At 42.7% G+C, this 14558-nt stretch overlaps 1 protein-coding gene across 8 annotated transcripts in view; it reads left to right on the top strand.

Annotated features, from left to right (window-relative positions):
- Positions 1-14558, top strand: part of dip2a (disco-interacting protein 2 homolog A) — a 72984-nt gene that overhangs the window by 52626 nt on the left and 5800 nt on the right. For 4 of the 8 annotated variants that reach the window (XM_035604933.2, XM_035604940.2, XM_035604934.2 and 1 more), the window contains 25 exons: positions 1930-2049; positions 3205-3402; positions 3625-3716; positions 4126-4236; positions 5247-5370; positions 5468-5577; positions 5762-5864; positions 6948-7012; positions 7746-7839; positions 8418-8537; positions 8658-8772; positions 9069-9208; positions 9305-9441; positions 9539-9619; positions 10165-10292; positions 10444-10558; positions 11115-11316; positions 11484-11593; positions 12286-12366; positions 12730-12847; positions 13050-13171; positions 13312-13423; positions 13580-13689; positions 13984-14114; positions 14267-14435. In XM_035604933.2, coding sequence (XP_035460826.2) covers positions 1930-2049; positions 3205-3402; positions 3625-3716; positions 4126-4236; positions 5247-5370; positions 5468-5577; positions 5762-5864; positions 6948-7012; positions 7746-7839; positions 8418-8537; positions 8658-8772; positions 9069-9208; positions 9305-9441; positions 9539-9619; positions 10165-10292; positions 10444-10558; positions 11115-11316; positions 11484-11593; positions 12286-12366; positions 12730-12847; positions 13050-13171; positions 13312-13423; positions 13580-13689; positions 13984-14114; positions 14267-14435 — 3008 coding nt within the window. Of the gene's footprint in view, positions 1-1929; positions 2050-3204; positions 3403-3624; positions 3717-4125; positions 4237-5246; positions 5371-5467; positions 5578-5761; positions 5865-6947; positions 7013-7745; positions 7840-8417; positions 8538-8657; positions 8773-9068; positions 9209-9304; positions 9442-9538; positions 9620-10164; positions 10297-10443; positions 10559-11114; positions 11317-11483; positions 11594-12285; positions 12367-12729; positions 12848-13049; positions 13172-13311; positions 13424-13579; positions 13690-13983; positions 14115-14266; positions 14436-14558 lie in introns of those variants that run through there. The other 4 variants (XM_047337458.1, XM_047337459.1, XM_035604941.2 and 1 more) reach the window with 2 other exon arrangements.

The following is a 14558-nucleotide window of genomic DNA, read 5'->3' on the forward strand; positions in this document are numbered from 1 at the left end:
ACTATACCGCTAAACAAACAGCACAGTCACAGGGTGAGCTGTGTGAACTTTGTAATGCTGTTTATACCTGTAGTTTCACATTAAAGCCAACCCCAGCCTGCAGAAAATCTCTGGGGCTTACAACAACTAACAACTTTTCTAGTTGTTTTCAACTTTTTCAGCTCAGTTTCCTGTGCATCATCTCTCAGAAACCCTTCAGTTACACCATAATTGTCTAAAAACTATACTTGCTGTACTGGGTGACAAACTTATTTGTTATGATCATGGGCCCTGCAGTGTATTTTTCATTAATCCCACATACACATCCCGCTGCTTTAAATACTGATGCTTAATATACATTCATCCACAGCTGACAATAGTCCATAGCAAATGCACTAGTCCAGTTTGAGTTATGTTTGTTAAATACGACAGTGCTCAGCTTTTTGCAGCCGGGTATGTCTTATTATGACCAATTCAGGGCTTCAGGGTGTGAGCCACAGAGAGGGGACCGGAAAGCAGAAAAAAACGTACTGAGAAACACACTTATTATCATTGAGGTTTGTTTAAATCAAAGAAAATATAGAATCACAACAGCGTCATTGTTTATCCCCATCTCCTCTTCACAGACTGTTAAGCCCAATGAGGCCAATTGAGATTTGTTAATATCGGCTATACAAATAAAATATGATTTGATTTGTAAGGTTCTCAGTTTGTTGCTGTGCAAATCTCTCATTACTCTTTATGCATATGCTATTATTATGTCCTGAAAGTCCTGAAAACATTAATTATAGTCATCTTCACAGACAGGTCCTGGTTCGCTGTGATATTAATGATCAAAGCCCTTGAGTGGGTGGGATGCAGGGCCCTCAGATGTTGTCCCGAGTGTCTGGGGCTTTCTAATTGGCCCATCAGATGCTGCACTGACCCTCAACACGTCTACTCCCAGTACATCTGTCCCAACATGAGGAGGCAGAGTCTTTCTGAGCCGGGCTTATTATAGTAAGATATATCAGGCAAGCATCATGCAGCTGTGGCCTGTCGTCTCATGTGGCTGTCTGGGATGGCTGACACAGACACTCTCCCAAAACAAAATCATATGGAGAAAATGAATATAGCCTGCACGTGCCCCGTGTCCGAAATGTGAGGGAAATCTAACTGGACACCTCCAAATCTTCTCTCATTTCATGTCTGTTGTTTCTCTCTTTTTTCTTTTCTGTCTTTGGAGTTATTATATCTTTACAAAGCTCCTCGTCTCAGCAGTTGTGCTTTATGAGTGTGTTTTGGTTGAGCTTTCTTGTTTACAGCAATCTAAAGCGCTTATTAATTATATATATATATATTATTTTTTTTAATTATAAGTTTTAACATGCATGTCAAATGATGTAAGCATAATTTGACTCAGCTGTAGTTAAGTTTATCCCTTTCCAAACGTGATTTTGCAGAGTGTATGTAAAACAAACTCCTCTTGAGAGATCTCATGAATCACTTAATGTAGAGAGAACATCTTTGTTGCTAGGCAGCAGGCGAGGATGCCCTTCGTTCTCTCATTCATTTCGCCTGTGAGATGTTTCAGTGATTCTAGAGCATGTCCTGTAACCTTTGACCTCCAGGTAGCTAAAGAGGACTTCGTCCACTGTTCTGTTGTCTTGCCCCAGTGTGAGTGACAGCTTGTTGTTCTTGTTGTCTCGTTAAAACAACACACTGACCTTTTCTCTTTTCTTTTCTTATCTGTCCTCCCCTCATCCATATCTCCTCCGTACCTCATCAATCTCTCAATCTGTCTGTCTACATGTCTTTTCTCTACTGTGCCCACTCCGACCTGCTCCATAATTTATTTCCACCCTGATATTCCTCTTTTCCATGTCCGTATTTCTCTCCATACCTTTTTTCTTTCCATGCTTATTTCCCCCAACCTTTTTTCTTTTCACCCCCTCCCATGTCTTTGTGTAGGTGTTCCAGTCAACAGTCGCGTCTCCTCTAAAATCCAGCAACTGCTAAACACTCTGAAGAGGCCGAAGCGGCCGCCACTGCGAGAGTTCTTTGTGGACGACTTCGAGGAGCTTTTGGATGGTAAATGTTTGAATTTAATTACACTGCTTTAATCCAACCAATAAGTAATGGAAAAAAGTATTCCTCTTCCTTTGGTGTGACAAGCATACCGATCAGAGCCTTCAGTTGTTTAATGCTGAATTTGTCTTGAACACCCGAGCTCTTTCAAGCGTCACATGACCATCAGCTGACAAGATTTTTGTGACATTCACAGTTTCTGTATCGGCTATTTATCAAATTTTGTTGCAGCTGAGATGAAAAAAGTCTCATTGACCTCACCACGCCTCCCAAATCAACAGTCGATAAACGCTTTTAGATCCGTGGTTGTTATTTTGTCTCTTGTCGGAGCTTAGACCACCAGGTGTGCAAAGGGATTGGTTAGGGAATACTGGGTGCAGAAACACACACATACACACGCACACATCGGACCAGCCCTGTCTAACAATTTCCTCTGTTCCAACCAGCCCATCGTGGGTCTTGGGTGGTACTCTGCCAGGCTGAGTAAACACTGAAAATGAAAAAAACCCCAGCAAGAATAGTAATACATCAGCAGGTAATTGCAAAGTCCCCCCTGACTCTGGCCCTGAGCTGTGGCATGGAAAGCCTCTGTGGTCTGGAGCAGAAACACACACACACACACAAGCCTAACACTATCTGTTCCCGATCGAGGTGTTTAACTTGGCAGGGATTTTCCTTGCCAGCAGAGTTAAACAATTCTGAATTGCACTTATCAGAGAGTTCAGTGGAGTTTGAGGAGAGAATAGTGACGAGAGATGGGAGTCAAATCAAATGCCGAAGATGCTTGAAGGAAGAGAGAAACCTGCGTCTTTTAATAAGCCGCATCTCCAAGTTTCTCAGGAATTATTATCCTGGGCAACTGAGACTGATAAGGACAGACCACAGCTCACTTTTTAAATCCCCAGCTTTTCCTCTTCCATTGCTCCCATCTCGACGTCTTCCAGTCCCGCATTTCTAATATTACCCTGCCTTCCTTTAAGAGAGTTGCATAATGCTAAGAATTACCATTTCCATGTTGATGATTGCAGCAAAAACAGACAAATATTCTTTCTCACAGAGCTTGGGTGGCCCCCCCATACACAAGGACCGTATACTACTTTGTTGTACAAAATGTGCCAACCTTAGACTGATGTCCCATTCCCTTCCTCTTGTATTTAGTTATGCAGCCAGACCCCAACCAGCCAAAGCCAGAAGGCCAGCACATGAGTCCTCTTGAAGGAGAGCCTCTTGGCGTGGTCACCAACTGGCCCCCCTCTCTGTCGGCAGCCTTACAGCGGTGGGGTACGACTCAGCCCAAGAGTCCCTGTCTGACAGCACTTGACAACGCTGGCAAGCCGGTTTACACACTCACCTATGGTAGGTGTCAAACTGTGGGTGACTGATCCAGAATTAACAGTGGAGACAGAAAACAGTATCACCTCTCGTCATCTTTTCTTTGTGGTTTTCTGTATGCGAATCAAGCCTCTGCAGACCTTATCTTGTAATCTATCTGTAAAACTATCTACGTTTGTGTTTGAATGTTGATCAGTGGTTGTTAATTCCACGGAAATAATTGACACTGTGTGCACACCTCTGTAGGTAAACTGTGGACCCGCAGTCAGAAACTGGCCTATACTCTTCTTAACAAGCTGAGCACCAGAAACGAACCGTTGCTTATGCCTGGAGACAGAGTGAGTTGTGAGATAAAACTGTGTTTTCAGCATGGTGTATCCTTTGTGGTTGTTGTTGCTTAGGCGAGTGGCCATCGCTCCTAAAATATTCAGCAAGTGCAACAGTAGAATATCTTTCTTCAGTCAGCAGTGACCGACAGTGTAAGAGGCAGAAGTCTGGAGCCCCACTTCCAAGACCCCTTTTCAGAGTGCTGCGTTTCAGTGCTCGATTTTCAATCATGTTTTTGATTTGTCTTTACAAATACAATACCATCATACCATTACTTGTGGGGACATGGAAATGTCTGGTTTCTTGTCTATGATAACTGCTACACACTATTTCCTTTGTTTTACAAACGTTTACTGAAATCAGAAACGGCATAATGCAATAACACATTATATGACCTATTTTTTCTGTGACACCCCGTAGGTTGCACTCGTTTTCCCCAACAACGACCCGGTGATGTTCATGGTGGCCTTCTACGGCTGTCTCCTGGCAGAGCTGGTCCCTGTGCCCATCGAAGTGCCGCTGACCAGAAAGGTAAAGCCCAAAACAAAATATTGTCTCTTGTGATTTTGACATTTTTAGTGCAGTTCAAAACCCAAACCAGTGAAGAGCAGTAGTGACCCCTGCTGGACAGTTGACCTCTAAATGATTGAAGACGAGTCAGGACACAGTCTGACAGCTGCATTTGTTCTTATATTCCTGAATATCTGTTAGTCACAAAGAGCATCTTGTGTTTGGTAATTTGTCGCATGCCTGTAACTGTGGCGGCATTATCTTTTGAATGCTCTAATTACAGAGGGGTATGATGCATTGCGGTTCGTAGCACATCCATCAGCTCCAACCGTACAGACACATCCACATTAGTTACACAGGCTGAATATTAATGCTTGTTCTTGCTTGTCCTTTATAAGCATGCTGTTGGCAGACGCTGTGCTGTAATTAATGAGACTTGATTTAGGTGAAATGATGTGTAATTCCAGTCAAAATGTTAGATCACACTGACAGGCCAACTGCTCCCCGGAGTCAGACACTCATTCACTTACTCTGCCAACTCATCTTCCTTCCTTCCTTCCTCCTTTCCTCCGTTCCTTCATCCCTTCCTTTCATTTCTATTCCTGTCCTCCCCTTCCACCTCTCTGCCTCTCCTCCATTTCCTCCCACCCAGTTTATGCACAGTATGGTTTCCTCAGCATGGGTCTCGCTGTAAGCTTATTTGCACATCCAATCAAACATGAGCAAGGGTGTGTCAGATCCTGGGTTTCATTCCTGCCAGGATCGGCCTTTGATGCTCAGCAGTAGAGTTTTTAATAGTGATTGGCTGTCATTCTACTTTCGCTATTGCTGCTGCTTTGATGTAAGATGCGGCCATCATCCTCCTTTTCTCTCCCCGTTACACCCCACATTCCCACACGCCATCTATTCTCAAAGCTTTTATGTTCTAAATTGTATTATTCTTAACAGATGATCATTGTGGGGCAGATACCAATGACCTTGGTTTGCCAGTATGATCTTCTGAAGTTTTTTCCTTCTCCTTGGTCCCCCAGGACGCAGGAAGTCAACAGATTGGCTTTCTGTTGGGCAGCTGCGGCGTCACATTGGCACTGACCACCGACGCTTGTCAGAAGGGCCTGCCCAAAGCACAAACTGGGGAGGTAGCCACTTTCAAAGGTACGGCCTGAATATAGCATGTTTTATTTTTATTTTTGACAGTCTGTCTGTGTGTCGTCCCTTGACGTGAACTGGTCTCATATCTCTGTCTCTGCAGGCTGGCCGCGGTTACTTTGGTTTGTGACAGATGGAAAGCATGTTGTGAAGCCTCCAAAAGATTGGCACCCTCCAATACGTGAAGCCAGTAATGACATCGCCTACATAGAGGTGAGCGTTGTTTTATTGATTATATTAATTAACTGATTTTTAAGATTTATTATATTTAATTCATGTATCGTTAACATTTTTGAGCTACCAATCATTGCATAGAAATTGGAATCATACGATCTATATCTCTCTCTCTGTTTTTTATTAATGCTTTATGTGTTTTATTTGTTTTTCTTACATCCAGTACAAAACCAGTAAGGAAGGAAGCACAATGGGAATCACAGTGTCCAATTCAGCCATGCTGGCTCACTGTCACGCCCTCACACAGGCCTGCGGCTACACTGAATGTGAGGAGGAGGACACTCTGCATTTACTCTGCATTCATCATGCCCTGTTCTGTCTCAATCATTTATTTATTCCTCTGACATGGAGAAACGCATCCAGTTGGTGATGTTAACAAACGCAAGAGAGAGAGAGAGATAGAGAGAGGAAGAAACAGAGACCAGCTTTAATAATGATATAAATGTGGGATTATATAATCAGTATATAATCACTGTTGTTCTAACCTCTGATATTATCGAATGTCTCCTCTGCATTGCTCACAGATCCTATCAGAGTGTAATTACAGTACAGTTGCTCTGTGTATTATGTGTCTTTGCGACAGACGTGGGTCAGGTCTGCTTTAAAAAGAAAGAAAAGTAAGGCACCTCCTTAACTCCAGTGTCCCAGTTTTGCTCCCAAATAAGTTCTCACTCCTCCACTTGCCCCTAGAGACACGCCAGGGCTGCTTCTCAAACTTATTCTGGTGCTTCACTCAAGCCAGTTTTGCCACTGTCAGGGTTTATTCTGTAAATTGTGGTTGTGTTAAAAGTAATACAATAGCTGCATTTCCACCGGGGGAACTTTCCACAGGAACTAGGAACCTTTGCAGGAGCTTTGGAGAACCCCCAAAAAGTCCCTGCTCGGTGGTGTAGCACTTTACGAACGGACAGGAATCTTTGGGGCGGGGCTTGCAGCACTGATCATGCCTGATTTGTTGAGCATTTTATTTCAGCCGGTTGGTCTCCATAGTAGCTCATAAAAACTATTTCCTTACTTGAGCATTTTGGGTTTCGTGATTCGGCTCTGTCACTACTGCTCGTGTCTTTTCTGATCAACAGCAGCACAATCTTAATCTGCTCCATGTCAACCATTGTTGTAGTTTTGTTTGATTTATATAGTGACAGCTGTTATATAGTCTTAAACATTACTGCCTAATCTCCCGTAGTCTTTAGACTTTAGAAATGAAAGTGAATAACGATTTGCAAGAACCTTTTTTGTTCCTTGAAAAAATGCAGCTAATGATGATGTTTAATTGTTAAGTGAAGTTAAATGTCTCAAATCTCTTTTTGCTCCCGTAACCTTTGCAAAATTCCCTTTTTGAGTTACAGCTGAGACCATAACCAACGTCCTGGACTTCAAGAGGGAAGCAGGTTTATGGCATGGTGTTCTCACTGTGAGTGATCTTAAACCCTCTGGTAAAACTAATAGAATGGTTACATAATTAGATGGAGATCTTTTCACAGTTTGCTGATAAAAAGCCAGGTATATCATGAAGGACAGAAATATCTTGTCTCATAACTTGTTTCTTCAAGAGCCCGAGTGATAGGGGTTTTGGAGTTTTGATGCCAATACCGATATTAGGACGTACACATTTCTCATACCGATATGTTTAAGTAAATTTGGAATTGATATCGTTGTTAAACCCTTATGACAGAAATATAATTGAGGCGTGGTAATTTACAGTTGATACATAAACTTTATCATAGATAACTATGAATAAAATTATAACCAAATATATAGAAATTAAATAAAGAAATTAATTATTTTGTTATGTACAATATAAGCAAAAATGCGCATCTTTTCTGCATTGTTTATTTTATAAAAAGTTTATATCGGCAAACGCTAACGCCGATACAAATATGTCTGTGAAAGGTTCATGGTGATAGATATAATCGGTCAACCGATACAACAGCTCCAGTTTCTTCTCACACACTCAAATGTTTTAGATGGTTTCAAACGTTCATGCATGACCTGCTGTTGCACATTTAAATTCCTGAATTGACACAGTAGTAACACACACATGCCAGTGATAAACCTTTTCATTTGTTTACAGTGACATCATGCAGTTGTAGTGATCTTCTGTCATATTTTGGTTCTTATCTGGTGCTTGTCTGCTTCCATGGCAGAGCGTCATGAACAGGATGCATGTTATCAGCATTCCTTACTCCCTGATGAAAGTCAACCCACTCTCCTGGATACAGAAGGTTCACTCATACAAAGGTAAGGGTCAACCCACCTCGACATTTGTCACTTTTCAACATTACTGAGCCAGCAGCATCTCAGCTGCATCTTTGAAAAGGGATCCAGTACAGAGTAAACCTTGCTGTTGTTTTATTATCATAGTAAAGCCTAGCTTTTTGCTAGTTTATTGTGTTGTACTATCACAAGAAAGTACCTTGAGGAACATGCATTGGTAGCTTGCTTGATGGTGATATCTCAACCAGCATTTTGTTATTGTTTTAAGTGTCTGTGAGCCTACAAGTTTATCATCCAGAATCCGTTATAGTTTTGATTCTCACTGTACATTTGAAAGGGCTGGATGGATTAAAGCAGAACTTTGTTGGACTCATTTCTAGTTCATTTCTGTTAGCCCTGTGGAGGTCGAGGAGAGGAGGCCTACAGTTCAGTACTGAATACAAACCAACTCCTCTCTGGTCACAGCTCTGCTGAGTCACCTGTTGGCAACAGAGTCAGACCGTGCTACTATTTGCTGAGAGATTTCGTTGTCTGCAATTGGCTGTCAAGCTGGATGACTGAAGTGTTGATTGGAACTTTGGGTCTTTGTGTCCTGTGCACAGCGCGGGTAGCAGTGGTGAAATCGAGGGACATGCACTGGTCTCTGCTGGCTCAGAGAGACCAGAGAGACATCAGCCTGAGCTCACTGCGCATGCTGATTGTAGCCGACGGCGCCAACCCATGTGAGTTCACCTGCAGTTTCTTATTCAATAATAAAAAAAAAACCTTATAAAACACCCCACAACCACAAGAAGACACGCCTGATTAACTTTGTTTGTGTATGCTTGTATGTATATTCACAGGGTCGATATCCTCCTGCGATGCTTTCCTCAATGTGTTCCAGGCACGTGGGCTGCGACCTGAGGTGATCTGTCCATGTGCCAGTTCCTCGGAAGCCATGACTGTCGCCATCCGCAGGTGAACCGCCGTTACTGCGTTTCATTAGAACAAAGCGACCTGCCATCGCCTGCATTGCCATGCAGTCATATCACACTGCGCCTGCAACATCAGAAGGGAGATTTGTGCTTCTTGATCACGGAAATAAATAATATATCTTTTATGAACTAAGATAGAAGTGGCATCACAACCATACATAATGTGCGTCTCAAATGTTTGTTTTTGTCAAGAAAGGTGGAAGAAATTAAGAGGAAAAAGTGAAAGTGTTGGTTTCTGAGAACTGAGGATGTGTGTGTAATAATGTGTGTGTCCTGTAGACCTCCAGAAATGGGCGTTCCTCCTCCAGGGAAGGCGGTGCTGTCTATGGGTGGGCTGAGCCACAGCGTGATCCGTGTGGACACAGAGGAGAAACTCTCTGTCCTCACAGTGCAGGACGTGGGACAGGTCATGCCTGGAGGTACAGTGCACTGTGCTGCTTTCTAACACTTTGCTGCTATTAATGAGTGTAAAAACGCTTTTATTGAATTCTCCCGTCATTGTTGTGCTCCCCCAGCTCTTGTCTGCGTGGTGCGGGTGGAGGGGACACCGTATCTCTGTCAGACAGATGAGGTTGGAGAGATCTGCATTAGCTCAGGTACCACTGGTGTGGCTTACTATGGCCTCCCAGGCATGACCAAGAACATCTTTGAGGTGAGTCTTTCATTTCTGAAACTGTTCAGGTGTGATGACAAAGCACACTGCAGATCTCACATGTACTTCATCCATACATGTGTGTTTCCTGTTGCAGACCATCCCGGTAACATCGTCCAGGGTTCCCATCGGTGACAAACCCTTCACAAGGACCTCGCTGCTTGGCTTTGTAGGACCAGTAAGTTCCACCTCAGCGTGTGAAGCCTTCTAAACCTTCATTTACTGTCATTAAATGACACGTCTGTTATTTTTGAGTGTAAATAATGGTTTATGTAATCTGTGTCTGTATGATATGTAACATCTCCAGGTTTACTCACCTTGCCCTGCCTATATTAGTTTATAATTTCCTATTTTTCTTTGAAGAACAACCTTCAAAGAACATGCCTTGTGGGTGGAAAAGAGTGGCAGCAGTGGCTTAGTGAGAGCAAGAGTTGTATGAATATAAAGAGAAGTCTTTATTATTTCAGATTTATTTGCCCAGCATATGAGATCTATTCCGGGTTCCTAATAATGTGACGGTGAATGGAAATTAATTTATTCCTGAGCTGAAGGCAGATCTTCTTTTTTGTTTAAGAACATGACAGTTAAAGGATGTAAAGAGGTAGATGATCATTTACAAGCGTCCAGTAAAGCTTCACTATTCAACATACCATCAACTCACAAACTCTACTTTTAAAAGTAAATATACCCATCTAACTGTATTCACTTTGTGTTCATCACCAGGACAGCCTCATGTTTGTTGTGGGGAAGATGGACGGGCTGATGGTGGTCAGTGGGCGGAGACACAACGCTGACGACGTAGTTGCCACAGCTCTGGCAGTGGAACCCATGAAGTTTGTGTACAGGGGGAGGTAAAAGAGGAATTCAGAATTTCAAAACTAAACTTCTCTACGTGCAGTATCAGTCACTGACATGATAAAAAGGACATCAGCAGCCGAGCAGTGTGATTGAATGAGTACAGTGATGCTCTAACATTGTTGTTTTTAACACCGTGTGTTCCAGGATAGCAGTGTTCTCTGTGTCTGTGCTGCATGACGAGAGGATCGTCGTCGTGGCAGAACAGCGGCCGGATGCCTCTGAAGAAGACAGCTTCCAGTGGATGAGCCGTGTCCTTCAGGTACAGACTGACCTCTGTCTCCTTCTCATATTATCCCGCTGTAACATCTACAAAAAGTTCAAAATGAAAAAAAAACTTGCAGACCTCAGTGACATAATTTGACGATGAACAATGACCAAAGACCAATGTGCTGCCTTTATTTTCTGCCTGTATTATTTTATTTGTCCAAATTACATTGTTTTTATATGCTATTAGAGACAGTTATGGACTATTTTGAATGTCCTATTCAACTGTCTGTGTGTTGCCAGAATGCAACCCACAGAATAAACAATAAGCGGATATGGACACAAATTTGTAGCAGCTTAACTTATTTGAAACCTCAAAAAAGGTTTGCATTACCAAGCCTCATTGTATGTTTTGAAGAATTGTCATTAGAAAAGTATTTCGAAAATGAAGTCAAATTTTTTTTCTTAGCTGCATATGCATATAAAAGTGATAAATATGAAAAAAAAAGATTGCTTTAAAAACCAAAAAGATCACACTTGGTTTTTGATGAAGTGAAATTAGGATAAAACTTGTGATTTACTCCAGCTCTCCTCTGTCTGTCTGTTTCCAGGCCATAGACAGCATCCACCAGGTCGGGGTCTACTGCCTGGCTCTGGTGCCTGCCAACACGCTCCCAAAGGCTCCCCTGGGTGGCATTCATATATCTGAGACCAAGCAGCGTTTCCTGGAGGGTGCCTTGCACCCCTGCAACGTCCTCATGTGCCCTCACACCTGTGTCACCAACCTTCCCAAGCCAAGACAAAAACAGCCAGGTAGACCACCGAATGTCCGAGCATGGATCAGGTTTTGGAAAAAATGTAGCGCAGAGACCTAGTTTCTTCATTTTGTTTTATTCCTGTGTTCATTTTTATGTTGATATGAATGTTGGGAACTTCACCAACATGCGTGATGACACTGTTCGTTTGGTTACACTTCATAGAAGTTGGTCCCGCTTCTATGATAGTGGGCAACCTGGTGGCGGGCAAGAGGATAGCACAAGCCTGTGGGAGAGACGTGGCACAACTAGAGGACAATGACCAGGCACGTAAGGTAGTCATCCTCATTTCACCCGTTCATCACCTCCACACATACAACACACTGCAGACCCAGGTGAGAATCCCTTCAAATCCCCACAGCATCTCCAGTCGTTCATCTTAGTAGCTTTGACCATGACCAAGAAAACCAAACTACTCAACTGGAAAGACGGAGAAAAGTGATCAATAAAATACTGGTTCAGAAACTCACATAAATCAGTGAAGGACAATCTGATCCCTACTCTTATCTTCCCTTCCTCAACATGTCAACTCAAAATAACAAAATAATCCACAAAACACTTTCTCAACACTTTTCTTTTTGTTTTTTCTTTTTTATGATTTTTTTTCTTATTTGTTTCTATCTTTAATTTCCTAATGTCTTTGTTTTTCTGTTAGTTTTCGTAAACTGCTATTTTTTTTAAACTGACCTGTAGTGAAGAATAAATGAAAATTATGGAAAAGAAAAAAGGGCCGAGGGTATGGAATCTATAGCACATACAGTGGATGTAGAAGACGGTGATTGGACTTCCCCTTTATTGTTTTCAGCTTCACATCATACCTGTCATTCATGCACAACAAAACACCATTTGCCACCATCAGCTTGACGTCGTTTCTTGAACGAGTTATCATTTTTCTCAGCATGTTGGTATTTTGCTGTGTGAACCTTTGATCCGTCTTTAATTAAACTCGTGCTTCTGTGTCCTACAGTTCCTTTACATTCAGGATGTGCTACAGTGGAGAGCTCAGGCCACTCCAGACCATCCTCTGTTCCTTGTTCTCAATGCTAAGGTACCTTTTTATCTTTTTTTGCCATCTCTTTCCCAAGAATTTAATTAAGAAGAGAAATATGGATTAAATCTACTACCTCACTATATGAAATGTTGTCTTGAAATTGCGACAGGCTTATGCTTATAATAAATTTCCTGGACATTCAGTCGAGAAAAAGTTTATTGATACAACTATTATAAAATAATGTCTGTTTTTGGCTAATACAGTTCATTTAATACCAGATAAATAAAGGTACTTAATTACATCAATACTAAAATCCTTTGACTTCAGTTTTCTAAAAAGAAAAATACTTGTAACTTTGACATCTTTTAAATGAAGACAGCTGTGTAGATTATTATAACTCCATATACTTTTGCTCTTCAGGGCACGGTGGCGAGCACAGCTTCCTGTCTGCAGCTGCACAAGCGCGCAGAGCGGGTGGCCGTGGCTTTGATGGGACGCCTGAACACTGGAGACCATGTAGCACTCGTCTACCCGCCAGGTGAGAGGTGCTACCGCTACTGTGCTACTTGTCCTTTCATTTCCATTCTCCTGAGCACAGTATTGAACATATTTCTTCACTATCGCCCCCTTCTGTCGTAAGTCTGTCTGTCATCACAAAGACCCTACTGTCTCTATTGTTGAATAATCAGTGACGAGATGTAAAATGCAAACCCTTGTTAAATATAAACATAAATGTCCAGGAATTGATCTGATCGCCACATTCTACGGCTGCCTGTACGCTGGCTGTGTGCCAGTCACCGTCAGACCCCCACACCCCCAGAACCTGGCCACCACCCTGCCCACTGTCAAGATGATTGTTGAGGTAACAAAGAGTCCACTAACCTGCATTTTTTGTTTTTAAATGCTAATTTTATTCCACTTACTGCAGTTATTACAATCATTAGACAAGTAAAAGTAATATACTGTATATGGTAGTAATGGCTTAGTATCTGTGTGTTGAAGGTCAGTAAGTCGGTGTGTATCCTGACAACCCAAGCAATAATGAAGCTGCTGAAATCCAAAGAGGCTGCTGCTGCTGTGGACATCAAGAGCTGGCCCATGGTGCTGGACACAGGTGAATAATGTACACACGTGCAAACACACTAAGATCTTCAGTTTACGTTCTTGTGTTGCCTCCAAAGAGCAGATTTCTGAGAGTAGAAGGGATGCGATCTTTGATTTACGTGACTGCGGTTAAAGCTCTACTCTTCTCCCTCCGTTCGTTTCCCAGATGACCTCCCCAGGAAGAAGAGTCCCCAGATGTACAAGCCTCCGACCCCAGAGATGTTGGCTTACCTGGACTTCAGCGTGTCCACGACAGGCATCCTAGCTGGGGTCAAGGTACTTTGCAGGAGATGTCAATATACACACCTGAGTACACAACAGGCCTTCTTCTTCCTGTTGGCACAACATAGCTTTTACTGTGTGCTCTGGGAAAGTGGAAATCATGACTAAAACAATGATATGGTTACCATAGTTAAAAGCATAATACAAAACAAAGTGTGCAGACTGGTTGTTTGGTGTCCATATGCGAAACTGTTGATCCGTCAAAACCTCAAAGTGATTTAAAGTGGAATTTCAGTCTTGGTTGTGAAACATAATTCATGTGTCTGTGTGACATATCGTCTCTCTTAGATGTCTCATGCTGCCACCAGTGCCTTGTGTCGCTCCATCAAGCTGCAGTGTGAGCTCTACCCTTCCCGGCAGATCGCCATCTGTCTGGACCCCTACTGCGGCCTGGGCTTTGCCCTCTGGTGCCTCTGCAGGTAAACCAGCAGCACTGAACACATGAACGCTGGCAAATCCAAAATGAATAATGTTAGAGTTTAAGAGCCTGCGTTAGTGGCTGGCACAAAGATTCTTTGGTCCGTGTGCTGCTGCTCAGCCTCTCTGTTGGCATGTTCCGTTCCTTTTTCAGCGTGTACTCGGGCCACCAGTCGATCCTGGTTCCCCCTCTGGAGCTGGAGAGCAACGCCTCCCTCTGGCTCGCTGCAGTCAGCCAGTACAAAGTGCGAGTCACCTTCTGCTCGTATTCGGTCATGGAGATGTGCACCAAGGGCCTGGGTTCACAGACAGAAGCACTACGGGTCAGTTCTCCATTTCTCTGGTTTAATGTGCAATAGAAGTTCTAACAATATGAAAATGTTGCCATTCATTTCTTTGGTTTGCTTCTAGTTAACTAGTTAACCATCATCCTTGCAAATTGAGGA

This window comes from Scophthalmus maximus, chromosome 14, assembly GCF_022379125.1.
Source record: "Scophthalmus maximus strain ysfricsl-2021 chromosome 14, ASM2237912v1, whole genome shotgun sequence".
NCBI lineage: Eukaryota > Metazoa > Chordata > Actinopteri > Pleuronectiformes > Scophthalmidae > Scophthalmus > Scophthalmus maximus.